Source organism: Ranitomeya variabilis, chromosome 2 (genome assembly GCF_051348905.1).
Source record: "Ranitomeya variabilis isolate aRanVar5 chromosome 2, aRanVar5.hap1, whole genome shotgun sequence".
NCBI lineage: Eukaryota > Metazoa > Chordata > Amphibia > Anura > Dendrobatidae > Ranitomeya > Ranitomeya variabilis.
The window spans coordinates 605,680,772-605,702,971 of record NC_135233.1 but is presented as its reverse complement, the minus strand read 5'-3'; the positions used below and the strand labels follow the sequence as shown (position 1 = coordinate 605,702,971).

Below are 22,200 nucleotides of genomic sequence, written 5' to 3'. Positions count from 1 at the left end.
CCGTGACCGCTCCTGGCACATAGTGCCGGATGTCAGCTGCGATAGGCAGCTGACACCCGACCGCGATCGGCCGCGCTCCCCCCATGAGCACGGCCGATCGCTATGACGTACTATCCCGTCGGTGGGAATTAAGGCCCACCCCACCTCGACGGGATAGTATGTCATATGGGATTAAGGGGTTAACAAGTCAGATTACCATATAGTAAACATAGTACCGTAAATAAAAATACCCACAAAATTATGAAATTGCACCTTTTTTTTTGCAACTTTTTTGCTAATTTATGGTGTCATTCAAAATTACAACCCTTTCCGCAAAAAACAAGCCCTCGAATGACCATGGGGTCAGAAAAATTAAAAAGTTATAGGTCTTGGAAGAAGTTGAAAAAAAACACAACGGAAAATCACCTAGGGAGAAAAAGAATTAGGGTTTGGCTGCAGAGAAAGCATTAAGCTACTTACGGGTAGCGGCATTTCTCGGAGGCCCATGACAGCACGACGAGAGAGGGGATCCGCCCATTAGGAACAGGAAACCTACAGATACAAAAGGGCGGCACCTCTCCCCTGCATCAGTTGTATTTCAGAGCCTTGAGAGGACTACCGCGGTTAGTGGCACACAAAAATATACATTATATACAGTTTATATACAATATTATAACCCATATATTGGAACTGGGTATCATACGTGAGATATATACATTATAGGAGGTGCAACCCCCACGTGAAATAGGGAGGGAACTAAGGGTGCTGTCATGGGCCTCCGAGAAATGCCGCTACCCGTAAGTAGCTTAATGCTTTACTCGGACTCCCATGACAGCACGACGAGAGATTTACAGAGATGTAACACTACCTTAGGGAGGGACTATAGCTTGCAGCACCCTTAACCCGAAGGTGAGATCAGAGGAGGCCCCTAAATCCAACCTATAGTGTTTAAAGAAGGTGGACGGGGATGACCATGTGGCCGCCTTAAATATCTGGTCGATTGATACTCCAGATTTTTCTGCCCAGGATGTAGCCATGGCTCTGGTGGAATGCGCCCTCAGATTCTGTGAAGTCGGACCCCCACCTGCAGTATAAGCCAAAGAGATAGCCTCCCTAATCCACTTCGCTAGTGTGTACTTTGATACCCTGAGTCCCTTTCTAGGATTTTGGAAAGATAAAAATAACGCATTATCTTTCTTCCATGTATCAGTAACAGAGATGTATTCTAACAGGCATCTCCTAACGTCTAGTGTATGGAGTAGCTCTTCTTTGGGGCTGGAGGGATTGGGAAGAAAAGATGGTAAAACTATCTCCTGTGACCTGTGAAACCGTGATGACACTTTTGGTAAATAGGCTGGGTCCGGTCTGAGGACTACCCTATCTGGCAGAAACTCAGTGTAAGGGGAAATTCTGGAGAGAGCTTGTATGTCCCCTACCCTACGGGCAGATGTTATCGCTACCAGAAATGCTGTTTTAAGGGATAAGGCCTTAATTGAAGCTGATTGTAATGGTTCAAACGGCTCTCTAGTCAATGCTGACAGGACTAGATTAAGATCCCAAGGCATAGATCTATCCTTATGTATGGGTCTAGCCCTACTAGAAGCTTTAATGAACCTTGAGATCCAATAATTATTGGCGATGTTACAGGAAAACAAGGCCCCTAGGGCCGAGACTCATACCTTTAGGGTACTAGTGGATAGATCTAGCTCTAAGCCCCTTTGCAGGAATTCTAAGATCTGTTTTATAGGAATTCCTTCTTCTAAATTAAAGTCAGAAGAGTCTAGGAATTTCCGCCAGGTTCTAGCATAGATTGTTGTTGTAATCTGCTTTCTACTTTTCATAAGGGTTTCAATCAAATTTGGGGAGAACCCTTTGTCCTTCAGTAACGCCCTCTCAAACTCCATGCCGTTAAATGGAGATTCTTTACTTGAGGATGGCTGATTGGACCCTGGTAGAGTAAATCTGGAATGTCCGGAAGCACCCAGGGGTCCTCCACTGACATGATCCTGAGCCAGGTGAACCAGGCCCTTCTGGGCCAAAATGGGGCAATCAAAATAACTCTTGCCCGATCCTCTCTTATCTTCCTGATTACCAGAGGTATCAAGGCCAGCGGGGGGAACGCATAAGCCAACCGAAAGTTCCAACTGATCAGAAAGGCGTCTACCGCTAGAGGATTCTCCCTGGGATTTAGGGAACAGAATTTTACTGTCTTTCGATTGTCCCTGGTGGCAAATAAATCCACCTCTGGATGTCCCCATTTGTGGACAATCTGGTCGAACACAAGACCGTTTAGAGACCACTCCCCTTGTCTCAGGGTGTTGCGGCTTAGAAAGTCCGCTTTTACATTTTCTTTTCCTCTTATGTGCAGTGCGGTTAAAGATTGAAAATGGTCTTCCGCAGTCTGGAATAGACGATCTGTCACACTCATCAGTGATTCGGAATGAGTTCCACCCTGGTGATTTATGTATGCGACCGCCACCTGGTTGTCCGAGAGGATCTTGACGTGGTGACCCTGCAGCTATGAGAGTAATTTTTTAACTGAAAGTTCAACCGCCATTAATTCTTTTTGGTTGGAGGAGGCTGATGTTAGGGGGTCCCATAGAACTATCATGTCATCCATGTGTGCTCCCCAACCTGAAGGGCTAGCGTCTGTCGTTACAATACGTGTCGCCTGTGTCACCCAGGCAACTCCTGCCGATAAATTGTCATTGATTAGCCACCATCTAAGAGATGTCAGTGCTTCTGGACACAAAGTAATCTGACTTTGCAAGGACCCTTGTAAGATTCTGTCATTAACCAGTACCTCGGATTGTAAAGGTCTGGTGTGAAATTGGGCCCAACGGACAGCGGGAATGCACGAGGTTAGAGATCCTAACAGTGACATAGCCTGTCTAAGGGTACCGTCACACAGTGCAATTTTGATCGCTACAACGGCACGATTTGTGACGTTCCAGCGATGCATTTCCGATATCGCTGTGTCTGACACGCTACTGCGATCCGGATCCCCGCTGAGAATCGTACGTCGTAGCAGATCGTTTGAAACTTTCTTTCGTCGTCTAGTGTCCCGCTGTGGCGGCATGATTGCATTGTGTGACACAGGTTGTATACGATGTGCGCACAGTAACCAACGGCTTCTACATCGCAAATACGTCATGAAATTATCGCTCCAGCGCCGTGTATTGCAACGTGTGACCGCAGTATACGACGCTGGAGCGATACTTATACGACGCTGCAACGTCACGAATCGTGCCGTCGTAGCGATGAAAATGGCACTGTGTGACGGTACCCTAAGTGTCATGGATGGATTATCAGTTGCTCTAGACACCTGTTGTTGGATGTGTAATAACTTGTCGGGCGGAAGACAACACTGTTGGGTCTCTGAATTTAACAATAGTCCTAAGAATCTCTGTATTTTCTGGGGCTGTAATCGGGATTTTTCATAATTCACAATCCACCCCAGATGCTCAAGTTTGGTTGTGGTTGTTTTTAGCTGAGAGAGGCAATGGTCTGCCCAACTATAAGGAAATCATCCAAATAGGGGACAATTAAGATGTCAGACTCTCGTAAGTGCGCCATGACTTCGGCCACTAACTTGGTAAACACCCTAGGAGCCGCTGATAAGCCAAAGGGAAGAGCTCTAAACTGGAAATGACGAATTTGTCCCTCCATTGACACAGCTACCCTCAGGAATCTCTGGAAGTCTTCATGTATTGGGACATGATAGTACGCGTCCTTTAGATCTACAACTACCATGAAGCAGTGTTTAAACAACATTTTTATTGCTGAACCAATTGATTCCATTTTGAACGATTCATTGGTCAGAAAATTATTAAGGCCTTTAAGATTTATGATCGTTCTAAACGATCCGTCCGGCTTCTTGATCAGAAAGAGAGGAGAGTAAAATCCCCTCCCTCTTTCTGATACTGGGATTTCAACCAAAACATTCTTGAAGCATAAGTTCGTGACCTCTGCTTCCAAGGCTGCTTGCTCAAGGGGGGAGGAACGTAAAGGGGTTAATTTAAATTTATCTCGAGGCCAGTGATTGAAGTCAAGCCTTAGACCTTTTGCTATAATGCCTCGGACCCATTTACTGTTCGTAATGTCAAACCAAGCTGAGGAGAATGCTGACAGTCTCTACCCCCCACAGGGATTACTAGTCATTGGTCCGGTTTTTTCTATTCTTTCGAGGAACGGCGGAACATATAGCCCGTACCTCTTCCGCGTCTATCCTCCCATCTAAAACTCTCTCTAGAGGGTGAGGATCCGCGTTTTTTCCCGCGACCAAATCTCCTCTTAATGAAGGGCCTGCGGTAGGATGCTGAAGACGGATTAGGAAATTTCTTCTTATCATCCCCAGCTTTCTCCAGCAACTCATCCAGAGTTGGTCCAAAGAGATATTCTCCTTTACACGGGATGGCGCAGAGCTTATTTCTGGATTGAATGTCGCCAGACCAGCACTTCAACCATAAAGCTCTACGAGCCGCGTTGGAGAGTCCTGCCGCTCTAGCCGCCATCCTGACTGAGTCCACAGATGCGTCTGACAGAAAGGCCGCAGCATTCTGCATTGTTGGTAAAGCCTTCAGAATGGAATCTCTGGAAGCGCCGTCCTTGAGCTTGGACTCTAACTGATCCAGCCAGACCATTAAAGACCTGGCTGTACATGTCGCGGCAACTGCTGGTCTTAGAGATCCCGCCGCCGTCTCCCAGGTTCCTTTAAGGAAAGTATCTGCCTTTCTGTCAAGGGGGTCCTTGAGGGTCCCCATATCCTCAAATGGCAATGAGGCTTTCTTTGACGCTTTTGCCACCGCCGCATCCAGCTTAGGGGCTTTATCCCATGTTTCCACAACCGGATCATCGAAAGGGTACCTGCGTTTCAACGCTGGCGGTAAGGAACCCTTTTTCTCGGGTTTCTTCCATTCTCGGAGAATCAAGTCTTGGATTTTTTCGTTCACCGGGAAAGATCTATGTTTTTTACGATCCAATCCGCTGAACATCATATCCTGCTTTGAGGGCTGCGGCTTGGGCTCTTCTATCCCCATTGTGCCTCTAACAGACTTGACGACTTTGTCAATTCTATCCAGGGGTAGACAGAATCGTCCAGACTCCTCATCTGAAGAAGAGGAGGAAGGACTTGAGTGATAGGCACCCTCTTCTCTTTCTTCCTCCGAAGAATTAGAGTCCAGGGGGGTCTTATATTTTGAACCTCCCGCTTGGGACAGGGACCGTAGGGATTCCCTTACTTCCAAACGGATCATTTCTTTCAGGTTAGCCGCACTCACAGATTCTTCCGCTACCTAGGGGAGGACAATATAGGTGATTACTATCTGACCTAATGTCACTTCCACCCAACCACTCCTGTAGACCTCACCGTCTGTTGTATACAGGGGGCACATAATTTTTTGGGACAAGAATCAGGTAAGGGGACCCCACAGAGGGCACATTCCTTATGCTTTGACTTGTCTGTGCTTTTCTTCCCCTAGAATGATAAAGTATAGGGGGCCTGCATCACAGAGTGAACTTTCACGTAGATCACTTACCCGTGCGCCAAAGTAAGTACCGGAATACGAGGGGGTTCTTTCCTAGCCGAAGCTCTGGATCCTTTTGCGGATGTGCTTCTTCGACTGGACTGGTCGCTTCTGCCCTTGTCCTTGGGCTTCTGACGCACCTCATCCAGCTGCTGCTGCTGCTCACCACCACTCTCCATGATGACTTGCGACCAAAAGCAGGGTTCTGCAGTTGTCACCTGCTTAAATCCCCCTTGGATCCGGTCAGCAGATAGGTCAGCGCTGCCCCATTGGCTCAGGATACAGCAGGGAGGCAGGAAACCATGTGGGAGAAAACCGGCATCAGGATGCTATGGGCGCCGCCATCTTGGATCGACTGCGCATGCGCAGACACCCGGCAACCCGGAAGCGGCTGCTAACTCCGCCCCCTCACGTCACCGCACCCGGAAACGCTCCAGCACACGCTGAGAGCGGTGCAGGACGCCGGGGACGGACCGCAGCGCTCCGGGAGTTCACCCAGACAGCCCTGACGCCGGCACCCCACATTCACCGCACCGCTGCACCACCAATGGGTATACTTACCGGCGCCGACGCTGATGGAGGCAGGAAACGCCACCGCGTGCAGTCCAGCCAGGACCACCGTGGCGTCTCCAGGGTTCTCCGCACCGGCCGAGGTAGGAGACCCCCCCGCTACCAGATTCGGTCCGGCCGGCCTGGGCTCCTTTAGTTCATCTGTAGGCACCCGTCCCTTTAGGAACAGGAAACCAACTGATGCAGGGGAGAGGTGCCGCCCTTTTGTATCTGTAGGTTTCCTGTTCCTAATGGGCTGATCCCCTCTCTCGTCGTGCTGTCATGGGAGTCCGAGTAAAAATGCAATGTGTGAACAAAGCTTAAATCACGTGAATATTTGTTGTGACCACCCGTCGCCTTCATTAGTTTTTTCTGTACATTTGCACACAGGGTTTTTGTAGGACTATAGTTGGGGGTGTTAATAACCAATTCTACCTAAAAGCTGATAATGATCATCATTTTCATATGTAGGTTGAAACACAGCCATTTACAGAAACCGCTGTGTAGGAGGCTTACAACTGGGTGAGGAACAGACAAACTCTGGTACAAAGGTGAGGTTGTGGAAGATAGTTTCATGTCACAGGTGTAATGTAGATGCACCAATTCTGGCTCTTCGTCTTCACTCTTCCCAAATGCACTGGGCAAAGCATTATTTCGCCGATATGTGAGTCTTCAGGTCCACACCTCTCCTTGGCAGTCAGGAAGAAGATGGTGGGTGCGCTTTTAAAGTTGGAACTTTAGAACAACCCTTAAGATATTATAAAGGGACAGAGATGACTCCCCATAGGTTTATTTCTATCAGGACCCAAGGGAAAACATTCCACCAACAGAAAAATGTGATCTGGCACCCAATCTCTACAGTTGTGTTCATCCTCTGAAGAATCAGATCTCTGTTTTCTCTTTTCAGCCTGTCCTAACTCATCGTCTCTATTTCTCCTTTTTTCTTTTTTAGCACTGATCTGTATAGAGAGTTTTCCACGTTTTCGGTGAAGTTGATGGGAACATGTACAGTTTGGCAATACTCAAGGTAAAAAGTCCAATAAGCATATACCTTTCAACGTGTAATATTATCATTAAATATTATATTCATTGTACAGATCGTAAAAATACTAATATAATATTCCCATTTACTTACAATAAAAAAAAAAAGATTCAGTGACGATTTCTGGTATTTTCTTATATGGTATGGCGCCATCTGGTGTTCATTGTATATCGACGTGCACGTCCACCTACTGATCTGTGTGCTGGTGGTCGCACATGCTCAGTCACTCTCTCCACAGCTAGCTCTATGTATAGAGATCATACGTGAAATCTCTGTCTGCTTGTCAGGAAAGGAGCAGATCCTCTGCAGTACATACCAGTATGGCTGAGGATTGTCCTATGAGCAAGAATGTATTATTCCTTTACACTCCTCAGACTCCATGGTACAATTATTATTTACCTCTCTGCAGAAGAACGTACTGGGAACTGAATTAACAGCTGCCAGAAGGGGAAGGAGATTGACTTAGAACTTACCAGGAGCTATATTTATAGCTGCATGAGGCAGAAGGAAACTGAACTTATTGGAAAATATAATTTGAGCTACCAGAGTTGGGACGAAGACTAACTACACAATTTATTGTGGGTTACTTTACTTTACAGCTGCCAGAGTGAGTTGGAGAACTTAGTGGAAGCTATATATATATGCCAAAAAATGGAAGAAGACTGATACATTTCCTAGGGACTATATTTACAGCTGCCAGAGAAGGAGACAACTTACCAGGGAGCTTTCAGAGGATCACATTTACAGCTACCAGATGTGGAAGGGGACTGACTATAGTACTTACTGGTACTGTATTTACAGATTCCAAAAGTGGAGGAGACTGGACCACTTACCACAGGCTTTATTTACTGTTATCAGAGGTGGAAGGAGACTGAATAGAGAACTTACTGGGATTTTATTTGGAGATGCCCGACTGACTGGAAAATGAACTGTATATAAAGCTGCCAGAAGAGGAGGAAATTGACTTGGGTTTTTATACATAGCTTACTGGAGAAGGAAGGAAGGAGACTAACTGGAGAACTTACTACCACTATGTATATAGATTGGTAGGAGGCTGAGACTGACTGCAGACTATCATTACAGCTGCCAGAGGGGGAAGGAGATTTACTGCAGATCTTAGTGGTACTATTTTTGCAGATGTCTCAAGGGAATGAGACTGGATATATATTTACATCTGTCAAAAATGTGTGACATGTCAGACTGTTTGATTGATGGGGTAGAGCATGGAGCACCCACACATTGTGACATTTTCTGGCTAGGGGAGAACAGGCTAGCATCATACCAACTGTTGCCCGTGCAGTGCCCAGCTCGTCTTTCCCAGGAGAGATGATGAGTAGTTGTAGCACAACTCTCTGGCGAGTGCTAGTCCACGGTCATTCCAAAATAGCGATGGCTTATAAGACCCCATTTACCATTGGTCATTCCTCTCATGTTTATTCTTAACCCGCCTTCTCTTCAGATTGTGGACCCCAGCTGCTTCTTCTGCGAGATACTGAAGGAAACTGTCAGCAAGGAGTATGAGCAGCTGTTCGCTGAGCTGAACTTACTCTACAGTATGGTGTACAGAGATGTGGAGGAGCTGAAGCCGGCGACCTTACCTGTCGGGACGGTAATAAATCCCATAGATGTGATAATTTGCCTACGCTGACAGTAGCTGATGATTGTTTCCTTTTCAGTTTTGTGTCGTTTTCTCTGAAAAAACGAAGAGTTGGTGCCGAGCCATCTTGGAATCCACCACCTGCAGCAAGCAGGGCGAACTGGTGGAGTGTTTCCTGCTGGATTACGCTGTGAATTGTCCCATTAAGAAGAGCAAGTGAGAGTCCTCTCCTATCCTTAAGGTATGAGCCCCACGTGTATAATGCAGCCTTCACAGCTGTCCTCTCCTTCTACCATCGCAGCATTCGTTTTCCGGTGAAGGAATGCGAGAAACTCCCATTCCGTGCAAGGAAATTTAGGCTTCACAAGATACGTCCCTTATCTCTGCGCGTCGATGCTCATGAAAACAAGATGGAGAGGAGGTGAGCGAGCTGAAAGTGAACAAGATGGGACACTTCCGTGCTACGTCTGCAGTTAATAAAGTCCATTTGATGGGTCATCTCTTACCCCCAAGTCATCTGACTTAACTATTTTGTCTTTCATTTTAGACTAGCAAACCGTTGGGACATCGCTGCCATCCATTACTTCCGACAACTACTTAATGGTAAGGTTATATTTGAGCCTTGATGGTAGTCATTAGCGCTCTCCAGTGGATACATTGCCGATGTGCTATTAGGCTATGACGTCAATGTCTGATGGTTCAAGCCCTCACTGATATGGAGCATTAAGGGGGTTTTCTGGTCAAATTATATTGATGACATCTGCTTGGGATAGGTTTTCAATATTACCTTGATAATGGTCCGACAGGGTCCGGTAAACAATATGGGTAGCTGGACGGCATTTCTCCATCCGATGGGTAGCAGCCGCTTCTGAGTGCTGCATGACCTATCGATATTATTTGACAACCCCTTTAAGTTAGTCTGTTTTCTGGCATTAATTCCTCTTCAGGCACTTTACCACCAGTGAGCCCCCCAGTGATCTGATATCAATAGCATATAATGGACACACACCATTATTGTGTCTCATCGGAGTTACACCATTTATCAATTTGATCAGGTTTTTTGTCTTTCCAGAGAGCCGGAAGGTTGAAGCTCAGCTTTATTTGGTTGAGGACAACTGTATGGCTGTAGACCTTTATATTACTACTACAGATTCAGTGGTAAGAATATATCATAAAGAAATGCATAAAGGGGTCTTCTGCTTTCTAAAATGCACTAAGCTACTGTGTTCTGAAACAAGCGTTTCTAAATACCTCAGTTACTTACCGCGGCCTTCTACTGTACGTAAGACTGATCTTGTGGCAATGAGTGGGATTGCCAAAACATAGTTAAAGGGATAGTCCAGGTCTGGGATGAAAGTCCGTAGTCTCTATATAACTAAGAAAAGAAAAATGCAGTCATATAATCCAAAAAACAATTTTTTATTAGTAAACAATAAAATCACACAGATAAAAGACCAGACAGTATATGGTGAGACCAGTAGTTGGAAAATATGTCTAAAGCAACATAAAGAAACTAGTCACCCGGGAACTAACGTCCCCAGTGGTGGTCCGGAATCAGCCCGTACAAATAGAGGGGCATATAGTACAATGCAGGGTCAGTGCACTAGTATACCTGGGAATATCCAACAGTACCGTAGCTATGAATGAAAAGGAAGCACTGAAATAACAATATCAATATCACCTGCTATGAAGAGTCCGGTCCAACCCAGGGGACGTCAGATCACCCCAACGCGCGTTTCGGCACGTGTACCTTCTTCAGGGGGCGCTTAATGGTACATGGGTGAAGTGAGCAGTTATATATATGACCCATTAATGAAGATAAGGTTTTCAGCTGTGGAACGCTACCCTCGTCCGTCCAGCGGCAGATCAGCCGACGACCGGAAGTGCGCGGGGCCCCGCGCAACCGGAAGTACGAGATCAGCGGCCGGAACAGATCAGAGGGAACATGCGCATGCACAGATGGATATGTTGCATGCGGCGGCCATATTTGAAAAGGGTAAATAAGAGGGCAGAGACGCAGAAACAGAATACAGGCAGATGTATATATTGAAACACAGGTACGTATATAGAAAGCCTGTAAACATACAGGTAGTACCTAAAAAAGATAATTAATCCTAGCAAGGGGAATCTGAAAAACCCGTAGATATATAAGCACATAAGGTGACCGCAACAATCATAATGCCATCTCATACTAATAGCAAATAACAGAAAGCAAAAAACAGTCTACAGAACATATTATATAGTATCAAAAATGGAGTCTATGACCGCAATAACCATGAACACTTACACCAATATGGATAGTACATATATAAATAAATAACAGGAAATCCCATATACAGCATACTGGTATAATATATTGATAGAACTAGCAGCAATAAGTACTTAAAATCCATATAGACATACCAGTTTAAATACCACATATATAAAAAAGGAAATAAATATGCAGAATATCAAAGAAAAAAGTAAATCACATAAACAGAATCCAGATTGATTAGCCATATGATAGGCAGTCATATCCAAAAGATGCAGGCAACGTCTGGATTTTCATGCAGGGCTAGACGATCCCCTTCTTGCTTCACCTCTCATTCCCTCATAATTAGGCCAGTTAGATGCAAGCGGCCAACAGTCGATATACAACAAATATAGGTCCTATATAACAAAACATAAAAATGGAAGTTAAAATCACAATAAAAACATCATGATGCGGAAAGACAAATCTAGGCACAGCAGCGTGACGACTACGGAAAGGGGGCATAGCTTATGTTTTCGTTTAAACCAAAAGGGTGTACCGTATTAAGCAACCAGATCCATCGCGTCTCTAATTGACCGAGACGTTTGAACGTATTGCCACCACGAATATTGACATTTAGGCTATGTTCACACGCTGCGGGTTTTGCTGCGGACCCGCAGCTGTTTTGCAGCTGCGGGTCCGCATCCTTTTTCCATGTAGGTTACAGTACAATGTAACCTAATGGAAAACAAAACCCGCTGTGCCGACGATCCTTTTTTTCTGTGGAAAATCCGCGCGGATTTTCTGCAGAAAAAAAGAAGGACCATGTCACTTCTTGGTGCAGAATCGCAGCGATTCTGCACCCATAGAAATGCATTGAACCGCTAACTTCCCGCATGGGGCTGTGCCCACGTTGCGGGAAGTTAAGCGGATAATGTGCGGGTGGTAACCGGGGTGGAGGAGAGGAGACTCTCCTCCAGGCCCTGGGAACCATATTTGGGTGTAAAAAAAAAGAATTAAAATAAAAAATCATGCTATACTCACCTCTCTGCGCTGCCCGCGGCGTCCGGTCTCAGTTGCTGTGCCGAACAGGACCTGTGGTGACGTCGCGGTCACATGACCGTGATGACGCCGTGGTCACATGACCGTGACGTCACGAAGGTCCTTGTCGGCACAGCCGCTTGCAGCGCCGGGGAGATCGCGACGTCAGAGGGTGAGTATAGCCAATTATTATTATTTTTTACATTACTATTGATGCTGCATATGCAGCATCAATAGTACAGCAGTAATCCCGCAGCGGAAACCGCGGAACAAACCGCGATAAATCTGCAGGGATAACCGCAGCGGTTTTGCCCTGCAGATTTATCAATTCCGCTGCGGGATTAACCCGCAGAGGAACCCGCAGCGTGTGAACGTGGCCTTAACATGTCAATACCGCGGACTCAATAAAGACGCATCACAGTTGTGAAAGGTAGAAAAATGTCTAGGAATAGTTTTCAAAAGGGATTTATCAGTCTGGGTAACAGCCGCCTCGATCCCCAGAACATGCTCCCTAATCCTAACTTTTAAGAGTCTGGTGGTCATCCCGATATATATTAGGCCGCACGGGCAGGTGGCATAATAAATAACAAATCTGGAGGTGCATGTAATGCGCCTCCTGATAATATACTCCTTGGAACCACTTGAGTTTTGAAAATTGCCACATCTATCCATATTAGGACAAGCGACACAACGTCCACATGGGCCCGAGCCCGTTGGGACTGGTATATCGTCCAGAAATGTTCTAGGTCCCTGTCCAGTATAGTGGGTCTTGGTTAGAAGATCCCTCAGGTTTCTAGCCCGTCTAAATGTGAGAAGGGGTCTCTTAGGGAGAAACTTATTAATTATAGGGTCGGTTTGTAGAATGGGCCAGGCTTTAGTAAGTGCAGATCTCACTTTGTCAGCCTGGGGATTGAATGTCGTAATGAACCGAAGCTGATTACCACCATTGGTTCTACCCTCATCCTGAGGTTTATATAGCAGATAGTTACAAGTAGAGTACTTAGCCCTGTGATAGGCTTTTTTGATGTTACGCCTGCTATAACCCCGTTCAGCAAACCGTGCTGATAGCTCCATGGCACGTTTCTCAAAATCATGTTCCGTTGAGCAGATCCTCCGTAAACGGAGGAACTGGCCAACAGGTATAGAAGATACCATGTGTCGGGGATGACAGGATGAGGCATGTAGAACCATATTGGTGGATGTAGCCTTACGAAATATATCAGTATTTATATACCCGGTCTCATCCTTAGAAACCGTTACGTCTAGGAAGCTAATTTTAAACCTATCCCAGACACATGTGAGTTTAATATTGACGTCATTGTTGTTGAGACAACCGATGAACTGCTCCAGGTCGACGGCCTCACCCTGCCAGACCAAAAGGATGTCATCAATGTACCGCACCCAAAAGGGGATGCGGTCCATTGATGGCAGCCTGTCCGACAGGAAGAGGTCCCTCTCCCACAGCCCCAGGAACAGGTTAGCATAGGCCGGCGCAAAGGCCGCGCCCATGGCTGTCCCCTGGAGCTGCAGGTAGAAGGACCCCTTAAACACAAAGAAGTTGTGTGTGAGGGTGAACTCCAGTAGTCTCAACAGGAGTCCCCTAAGTCCTATAGACATAGTTGAGGATTGTAAAAAGAATTTTACTGCGGCTAAGCCGTCCTTGTGCCTAATGCTAGTATAAAGGGACTCCACATCTGCTGAAACTAGTAGAGATTCACCCTCAAAATGGAGGCCATCGACCCGGCGAAGCAGCTCACCGGTATCCCTAAGGTAGGAAGGGAGAGCAGTCACGAGGGGCTGGAGGTGGAAATCTATCCACGAGTTCACATGCTCAAGGTAGTTTCCCCTCCCTGAGACTATTGGTCGACCGGGTGGTGACACCAGGTCCTTGTGGATCTTCGGGAGTAGGTAAAACGTGGCTACAGTGGGGTCGTTAATGAGGAGGGAGGAGGCAAGTTCCTTAGTGATGATATCACCCTCTAAGGCATCCTTCACAATGGACTCGAGTAAACCCGAGTATGCACTCAGAGGGTTGTATGTCAATTTTTTGTAACACACGGAATCACCTAATTGCCTAAAAGCCTCCTTCTCATATGACCCCACCGGCCACAGAACAACATTCCCTCCCTTATCAGCAGGTTTAACTACTATATCAGGGAGGTTTTTAAGATAATCAAGTCGTTCACGCTCCTTGTTAGTTTCTTTATGTTGCTTTAGACATATTTTCCAACTACTGGTCTCACCATATACTGTCTGGTCTTTTATCTGTGTGATTTTATTGTTTACTAATAAAAAATGGTTTTTTGGATTATATGACTGCATTTTTCTTTTCTTAGTTTACTATGTGTTGGCAGTTATCCGTATTGTCCATACACGTGTGGCGCATTTATTTGGTGTTATAATATTAATATTGGTGTGATCTATATGCGCCACCAATGTTGTCTATTGGAATTTCTATGCTTCTCTATATAACTGCAGACTTCTGAATTCTGACAGCATGTGCACTGCATGCTATCAGGATTCTCCACTCTGAGGGTGGTCATGTTAATGCAGGTATGTGATTTGCATCCTTCTAGCCACATTCTGCTCCTGAATCCTAAAAAAGTGCATTGTGCACATGGAGTGACCTCAGACTTTCGTCCCAAACTTAGACAACCCCATTTGGGAAATTTTCTAGGAATTTTCCAACTTTTGCAATAGAAATCTTCCGTTGACAAACCATGAGCACTCACCATATTTCTTATCTGCTTATTCATAGATCTGCGCCAATGATGATCTAGTAGCCAAAAAGTATGCCTGCTATGAAAATGGAAAGCCCATACAAAGGACTGAATACTGCGAAGCTGCCATTGCCTCAGCCCGGATGCTGCAAAACAGATGCTACATTATTCCTCTTACAGAAAAGCAGCATGAGCCTGTTGTAATAAGCAGCCCTGGTCAGACATTGCAGCAAAAATGCAATTCTTTAAATCAGGAAACAGGTAAGAAAAGTATATTCATTAATGTTTTGTTCTATATCAGCCTTCTTGTGCTGCCAGTGACTCAGTCTATGCCTCTTAGCTAATACCGTAGGATTACCTTATATCCGGTCACACCATTCCACTGAAACTGCCCTAACTAAGGTCACCAATGACCTCTTAACCGCCAAGAGCAAGCGACACTACTCTGTTCTCCTCCTCCTCGACCTGTCGGCTGCCTTTGACACAGTGGACCATTCCCTATTATTACAGACCCTCTCATCCCTTGGCATCACAGACTTGGCCCTATCCTGGATCTCGTCATACCTAACAGACCGGACATTCAGCGTCTCCCACTCACACACCACCTCCTCACCTCGCCCCCTATCTGTCGGAATCCCACAAGGTTCAGTCCTTGGGCCCCTGCTCTTCTCCATTTACACCTTTGGCCTGGGACAGCTCATAGAATCTCATGGCTTTCAGTATCACCTCTATGCTGATGACACACAGATCTACATCTCTGGACCAGATATCACCTCCCTACTAACCAGAATCCCTCAATGTCTGTCCACTATTTCATCCTTCTTCTCCGCTAGATTTCTGAAACTTAACATGGACAAAACAGAATTCATCATCTTTCCCCCATCTCACGTGACCCCCCCAACGAACCTATCCATTACAGTAAATGGCTGCCCACTCTCCCCAGTCCCACAAGCTCGCTGCCTCGGGGTTATCCTTGACACTGATCTCTCCTTCAAACCACATATCCAAGCCCTTTCCACTTCCTGCCGACTTCAACTCAAAAATATTGCACGAATCCGTTCATTCCTCAACCAAGAATCTGCAAAAACCCTAGTCCATGCCCTCATCATCTCTCGCCTTGACTACTGCAACCTCCTGCTATGTGGCCTCCCCTCAAACACTCTCGCACCCCTCCAATCTATTCTAAACTCTGCTGCCCGACTAATCCACCTGTCCCCCCGCTATTCTCCGGCCTCTCCCCTCTGTCAATCCCTTCACTGGCTCCCCATTGCCCAGAGACTCCAGTACAAAACCCTAACCATGACGTACAAAGCCATCCACAACCTGTCTCCTCCATACATCTGTGACCTCGTCTCCCGGTACTTTCCTACACGCAACCTCCGATCCTCACAAGATCTCCTTCTCTACTCCCCTCTTATCTCCTCTTCCCACAATCGTATACAAGATTTCTCTCGCGTATCACCCCTACTCTGGAACCCTCTACCACAACACATCAGACTCTCGCCCACCATCGAAACCTTCAAAAAGAATCTGAAGACCCACCTCTTCCGACAAGCCTACAACCTGCAGTAACCACCGATCGACCAAACCACTGCACGACCAGCTCTATCCTCACCTACTGTATCCTCACCCATCCCTTGTAGATTGTGAGCCCTCGCGGGCAGGGTCCTCTCTCCTCCTGTACCAGTTATGACTTGTATTGTTCAAGATTATTGTACTTGTTTTTATTATGTATACCCCTCCTCACTTGTAAAGCGCCATGGAATAAATGGCGCTATAACAATAAATAATAATAATAATAATATCTTAACCCAGAGGATGCCAAACGTGTCATGTCCAAATGACAGATGCACGGGCCTTTACCAGAGAGACTTCTGCTACGATAAGCCAGGAAAACATGTCGGTCTCCAAATTCAAATGAAAATATTGCTATTTGCTTGACAGCAAGCAGAGATCTTGTGGCGAGAAATTGAAGTGGGGGGGGAAAAAAACTAAATTGTCTGCACTTCTGATTTTACATATACCGCATATACTCGAGTATAAGCCGACCCGAGTATAAGCCGAGGCACCTAATTTTGCCACGGAAAACTGGGTAAGCTTTTTGACTCTAGTATAAACCGGGTATGTATTGTCCCCTCATTCCTATCCCGGTATGTGTGGCTCCCCCCGTCCTGTCCTGCTCTGTGTGGCTCCCCCTGTTGTATGCATGGCTCCCCCGGTCCCCTCGTATGCATGGCTCTCCTCCCCCCATCCCATCTTGAATGCATGGCTCGGCTCCCCTCCTATGGCCGGCGTCACACTCGGCGTAGGGAAATACGGTCCGTATTTTACGGCCGTAATACGCAGTAATTTTCCCAAAACACTGTTCCGTATCTTCCAGATGTGCCTTTTCTGGGGTGGCTGGGGGCAGATGTTTTTAGCCAGGGGGGGGGTCCTATAACCATGGTACCTCCCTAGGCTATTAATATCTGCCCTCAGTCACTGGCTTTCCCACTCTGGCGGAGAAAATGCGCGGGAGCTCATGCCAATTTTTTCCGGGATTTAACCCTTTAATTTAATAGCTAGAGCTTCAAAATTTTACACACAGACACTTGTTACATTAGTAAAGAGGAATATGTAATAAAAAAAGGGATATGAGATGGTTTACTGTATGTAAACCATGTCTCATATCCTGTCGGGTTTGTGAAGGAGAGAGCAAAAGCCGGCAATTGAATTACCGGCTTTTATGCTATCTTGCGCTGAAATATATATATTTCACTGACACACAGTTATATGAAAAAGTTTGGGCACCCCTACTAAATAGTTTTTTTTGCAACAGCTATTTCAGTTTCATATATCTAATAACTGTTGGACACAGTAATGTTTCTGCCTTGAAATTAGGTTTATTGTACTAACAGAAAATGTGCAATCTGCATTCAAACAAAATTTGACAGGTGCATAAGTATGGGCACCCTTACATTTTCTTGTTTTAAATACTCCTACCTACTTTTTACTTACTAAAGCACTTTCTACTCGGACTCCCATGACAGCACGACGAGAGAGAGGGGATCCGCCCATCAGGAACAGGAAACCTACAGATACAAAAGGGGCGGCACCTCTCCCCTGCATCAGTTGGTTTCCTGTTCCTGAAGGGACGGGTGCCTACAGATAAATCTTAAAGGAGCCCAGGCCGGCCGGCCGAATCCGGTAGCGGGGGGGGTCTCCTACCTCGGCCGGTGCAGAGATCCCTGGAGACGCCACGGTGGTCCTTGCTGGACTGCACGTCGGTGGCGTTCGCAGCAGGGAGCAGAGTCCGGAGGATTTCCTGCCTGCGTCAGCGTGGGTAAGTATCTCCCATTGGCGGTGCGGCGTGCATGTGGGGTACCGGCGTCGGGACTGTGTGGGTGAACACCCGGAGCGCTGCGATCCGTCCCCGGCATCCTGCACCGCTCTCAGCGTCTGCTGGAGCGTTTCCGGGTGCGGTGACGTGGGGGGGCGGAGTTAGTAGCCACTTCCGGGTCGCCGGATGCCTGCGCATGCGCAGTCAATCCAAGATGGCGGCGCCCATCGCATCTTGAACGCCGGTTTTCCCACAAGGCTTCTACACTCCCTGCTGTGTCCTGGGCCAATGGGGATAGCGCTGGCCTATCTGCTGACCGGATCCAAGGGGGATTTAAGCAGGTGACGACTTTAGAACCCTTTTTTTGGCCGCAATTCGTCATGGAGAGTGGTGGTGAGCAGCAGCAGCTGCTGGATGATGTGCGACAGAAGCCCAAAGAGAAAGACAGAAGCGACCAGTCCAGTCGTAAAAGCTCATCCGGGCAGGGATCCAGAGCTTCGACTAGGAAAGAACCCCCTCGTATTCCGGTACTTTACTTGGCGCACGGGTAAGTGATCTACGTGAAAGTTCACTCTGTGACGCGGGCCCCTTATACTTTATCATTCTAGGGGAAGAAGACGGACAAGTCAAAACATAAGGAATGTGCCCTCTGTGGAGTACCCTTACCAGATTCTTGTCCCAAAAAATTATATGCCCCCTGTATACAACAGACGGTGAGGTCTACAGGTGTGGTTGGGTGGAAGTGACATTAGGTCAGATAGTAGTTATCACCTATATTGTCCTCCCCTAGGTAGCGGAAGAGTCTGTGAGTGCGGCAAACCTGAAGGAGATGATCCGTTTGGAAGTAAGGGAATCCCTACGGTCCCTATCCCAAGCGGGAGGTTCAAAACATAGAACCCCCCTGGACTCTAATTCTTCGGAAGAAGAAAGAGAAGAGGGTGCCTTTCACTCTAGTCCTTCCTCCTCTTAATCAGATGAGGAGTCTGGACGATTCTGTCTACCCCTGGATAACATTGACAAAGTGGTCAAGTCAGTTAGAGGCACAATGGGGATAGAAGATCCCAAGCTGCAGCCCTCAAAACAGGAGATGATGTTCAGCGGATTGGATCGTAAAAAACAGATATTTTCCGGTGAACGAGAAGATCCAAGACTTGATCCTCCGGGAATGGAAGAAACCGGAAAAAAAAAGGGTTCCTTACAGCCAGCATTAAAACGCAGGTACCCTTTTGATGATCCGGTTGTGGATACGTGGGATAAGGCCCCTAAGTTGGATGCGGCGGTGGCAAAAGCATCGAAGAAAGCCTCATTGCCATTCGAGGATATGGGGACCCTCAAGGACCCCCTTGACAGGAAGGCAGATACTTTCCTTAAAGGTACCTGGGAGACGGCGGCTGGATCTCTCAGACCAGCGGTTGCCGCAACTTGTACAGCCAGGTCTTTAATGGTCTGGCTGGATCAATTAGAGTCCCAGCTCAAGGACGGCGCTTCCAGAGATACTATCTGAAGGCTCTACCAACAATCCAGAATGCTGCGGCCTTTCTGTCAGACGCATCTGTGGACTCGGTCAGAATGGCGGCTAGAGCGGCAGGACTCTCCAACGCGGCTCGTAGGGCCTTATGGTTGAAGTGCTGGTCAGGCGACATTCAATCCAGAACTAAACTCTGCGCCATCCCGTGTAAAGGGGAATATCTCTTTGGTCCAACTCTGGATGAGTTGTTGGAGAAAGCGGGGGATGACAAGAAGAAATTTCCTAATCTGTCTTCAGCATCCTACCGTCGGCCCTTCAATAGAAGGAGATTTGGTCGCGGAAATAAATTCGGGTCCTCGCCCTCTAGAGAGAGTTTTAGATGGGAGGATAGACGCGGAAGAGGTACGGGCTACATGTTTCGCCGTTCCTCAAAAGAACAGAAAAAAACGGACCAATGACTAGCGATCCCTGTGGGGGGTAGACTGTCAGCATTCTCCTCAGCGTGGTTTGACATTACGAACAGTAAATGGGTCCGAGGCATTATAGCAAAAGGTCTAAGGCTTGACTTCAATCACTGGCCTCGAGATAAATTTAAATTAACCCTTTACGTTCCTCCCCCCTTGAACAAGCAGCCTTGGAAGCAGAGGTCATGAACTTATGCTCCAAAAATGTTTTGATCGAAATTCCAGAATCAGAAAGAGGGAGGGGATTTTACTCTTCTCTTTTTCTGATCAAGAAACCAGACAGATCGTTTAGAACGATCATAAATCTTAAATGCCTTAATGAGTTTCTGGTCAATGAATCGTTTAAAATGGAAACAATCGGTTCAGCAATAAAAATGTTGTTTAAACACTGCTTCATGGTAGTTGTAGATCTAAAGGATGCATACTATCATGTTCCGATACATGAAGACTTCCAGAGATTCCTAAGAGTAGCTGTGTCAATGGGGGGACAAATTCGTAATTTCCAGTTCAGAGCTCTTCCCTTTGGCTTATCAGCGGCTCCTAGGGTGTTTACAAAGTTAGTGGCCGAAGTCATGGCGCACTTACGAGAGTCTGACATCCTGATTGTCCCCTATTTGGATGATTTCCTTATAGTAGGGAGTTCAGCAGACCATTGCCTTTCACAACTAGAAACAACCACAACCAAACTTGAGCATCTGGGGTGGATCGTAAATTATGAAAAATCCCGATTACAGCCCCAAAAAATACAGAGATTCTTAGGCCTGTTGTTAAATTCAGAAACCCAACAGTGTTGTCTTCCGGCCGACAAGTTATTACATATCCAACAACAGGTGTCCAGGGCAATTGATAAACCATCCATGACCCTTAGACAGGCTATGTCACTATTAGGGTCTCTAACCTCATGCATTCCCGCTGTCCGTTGGGCCCAATTTCACACCAGACCTTTACAATCCGAGGTACTGGCTAATGATAGAGTTTTACGAGGGTCTTTGCAGAGTCAGATTACTTTGGGTCCAGAAGCTCTTACATCTCTTAGGTGGTGGCTAAACATTGACAATTTATCAGCGGGAGTTCCCTGGGTGACACAGGTGACACGTATTGTAACAACAGACGCTAGCCCTTCGGGTTGGGGAGCACACATGGATGACATGATAGTTCAGGGTCTATGGGACCCCCTAACATCAGCCTCCTCCAACCAAAGAGAGTTAATGGCAATTGAACTTTCAGTTAAAAAATTCCTCATATATCTGCAGGGTCACCATGTCAAGATCCTCTCGGACAACCAGGTGGCGGTCGCATACATAAATCACCAGGGTGGAACTCATTCCGAATCACTGATGAGAGTTGCGGATCGTCTGTTCCAAACAGCGGAGAACCATTTTCTATCTTTAACCGCACTGCATATAAGAGGAAAAGAAAATGTGAAAGCGGACTTTCTAAGCCGCAACACCTTAAGACAAGGGGAGTGGTCTCTAAACAGTCTCGTGTTCAACCAGATTGTCCACAAATGGGGACATCCAGAGGTAGATTTATTTGCGACCAGGGACAACCGAAAGACAATAAAATTCTGTTCCCTAAATCCCAGGGAGAATCCTCTGGCGGTAGACGCCTTTCTGATCAATTGGGATTTTCAGCTGGCATATGCGTATCCCCCGCTGGGCCTGTTACCTCTGGTAATCAGGAAAATAAGAGATCGGGCAAGAGTTATATTGATTGCCCCATTCTGGCCCAGAAGGGCCTGGTTCACCTGGCTCAGGATCATGTCAGTGGAGGACCCCTGGGTGTTTCCGGACATTACAGATTTACTCTACCAGGGTCCGATCAGCCATCCACAAGTAAAGAATCTCCATTTGACGGCATGGAGTTTGAGAGGGCGTTACTGAAAAACAAAGGGTTCTCCCCAAATTTAATTGAGACCCTTATGAAAAGCAAGAAACAGATTACGACAACAATCTACGCTAGAACCTGGCGGAAATTCCTGGCCTCTTCTGATTTTAATTTAGAAGAGGGAATACCTATAAAACAGATCTTAGAATTCCTGCAAAGAGGCTTAGAGTTAAATCTATCCACTAGTACTCTAAAAGTACAGGTCTCGCCCTAGGGGCCCTGTTTTCCTGTAACATTGCCAATAATTATTGGATTTCAAGGTTCATTAAAGCATCTAGTAGAGCTAGATCCATACATAAGGATAGATCTATGCCTTGGGATCTCAACCTAGTCCTATCAGCATTGACTAGAGAGCCGTTTGAACCATTACAATCTGCTT

General features: G+C 46.5%; 1 protein-coding gene across 6 annotated transcripts in view; it reads left to right on the top strand.

Annotated features, from left to right (window-relative positions):
- Positions 1-22,200, top strand: part of TDRD12 (tudor domain containing 12) — a 227,304-nt gene that overhangs the window by 8,529 nt on the left and 196,575 nt on the right. For 5 of the 6 annotated variants that reach the window (XM_077288673.1, XM_077288667.1, XM_077288669.1 and 2 more), the window contains exons 2-9: positions 6,525-6,604; positions 7,006-7,080; positions 8,555-8,704; positions 8,772-8,908; positions 8,994-9,113; positions 9,240-9,295; positions 9,765-9,850; positions 14,722-14,944. In XM_077288673.1, the coding sequence (XP_077144788.1) occupies positions 7,057-7,080; positions 8,555-8,704; positions 8,772-8,908; positions 8,994-9,113; positions 9,240-9,295; positions 9,765-9,850; positions 14,722-14,944 (796 nt within the window). In that variant the 5' untranslated portion in view covers positions 6,525-6,604; positions 7,006-7,056. The remainder of the gene's footprint in view (positions 1-6,524; positions 6,605-7,005; positions 7,081-8,554; positions 8,705-8,771; positions 8,909-8,993; positions 9,114-9,239; positions 9,296-9,764; positions 9,851-14,721; positions 14,945-22,200) is intronic. The other variant, XM_077288671.1, reaches the window with a different exon arrangement.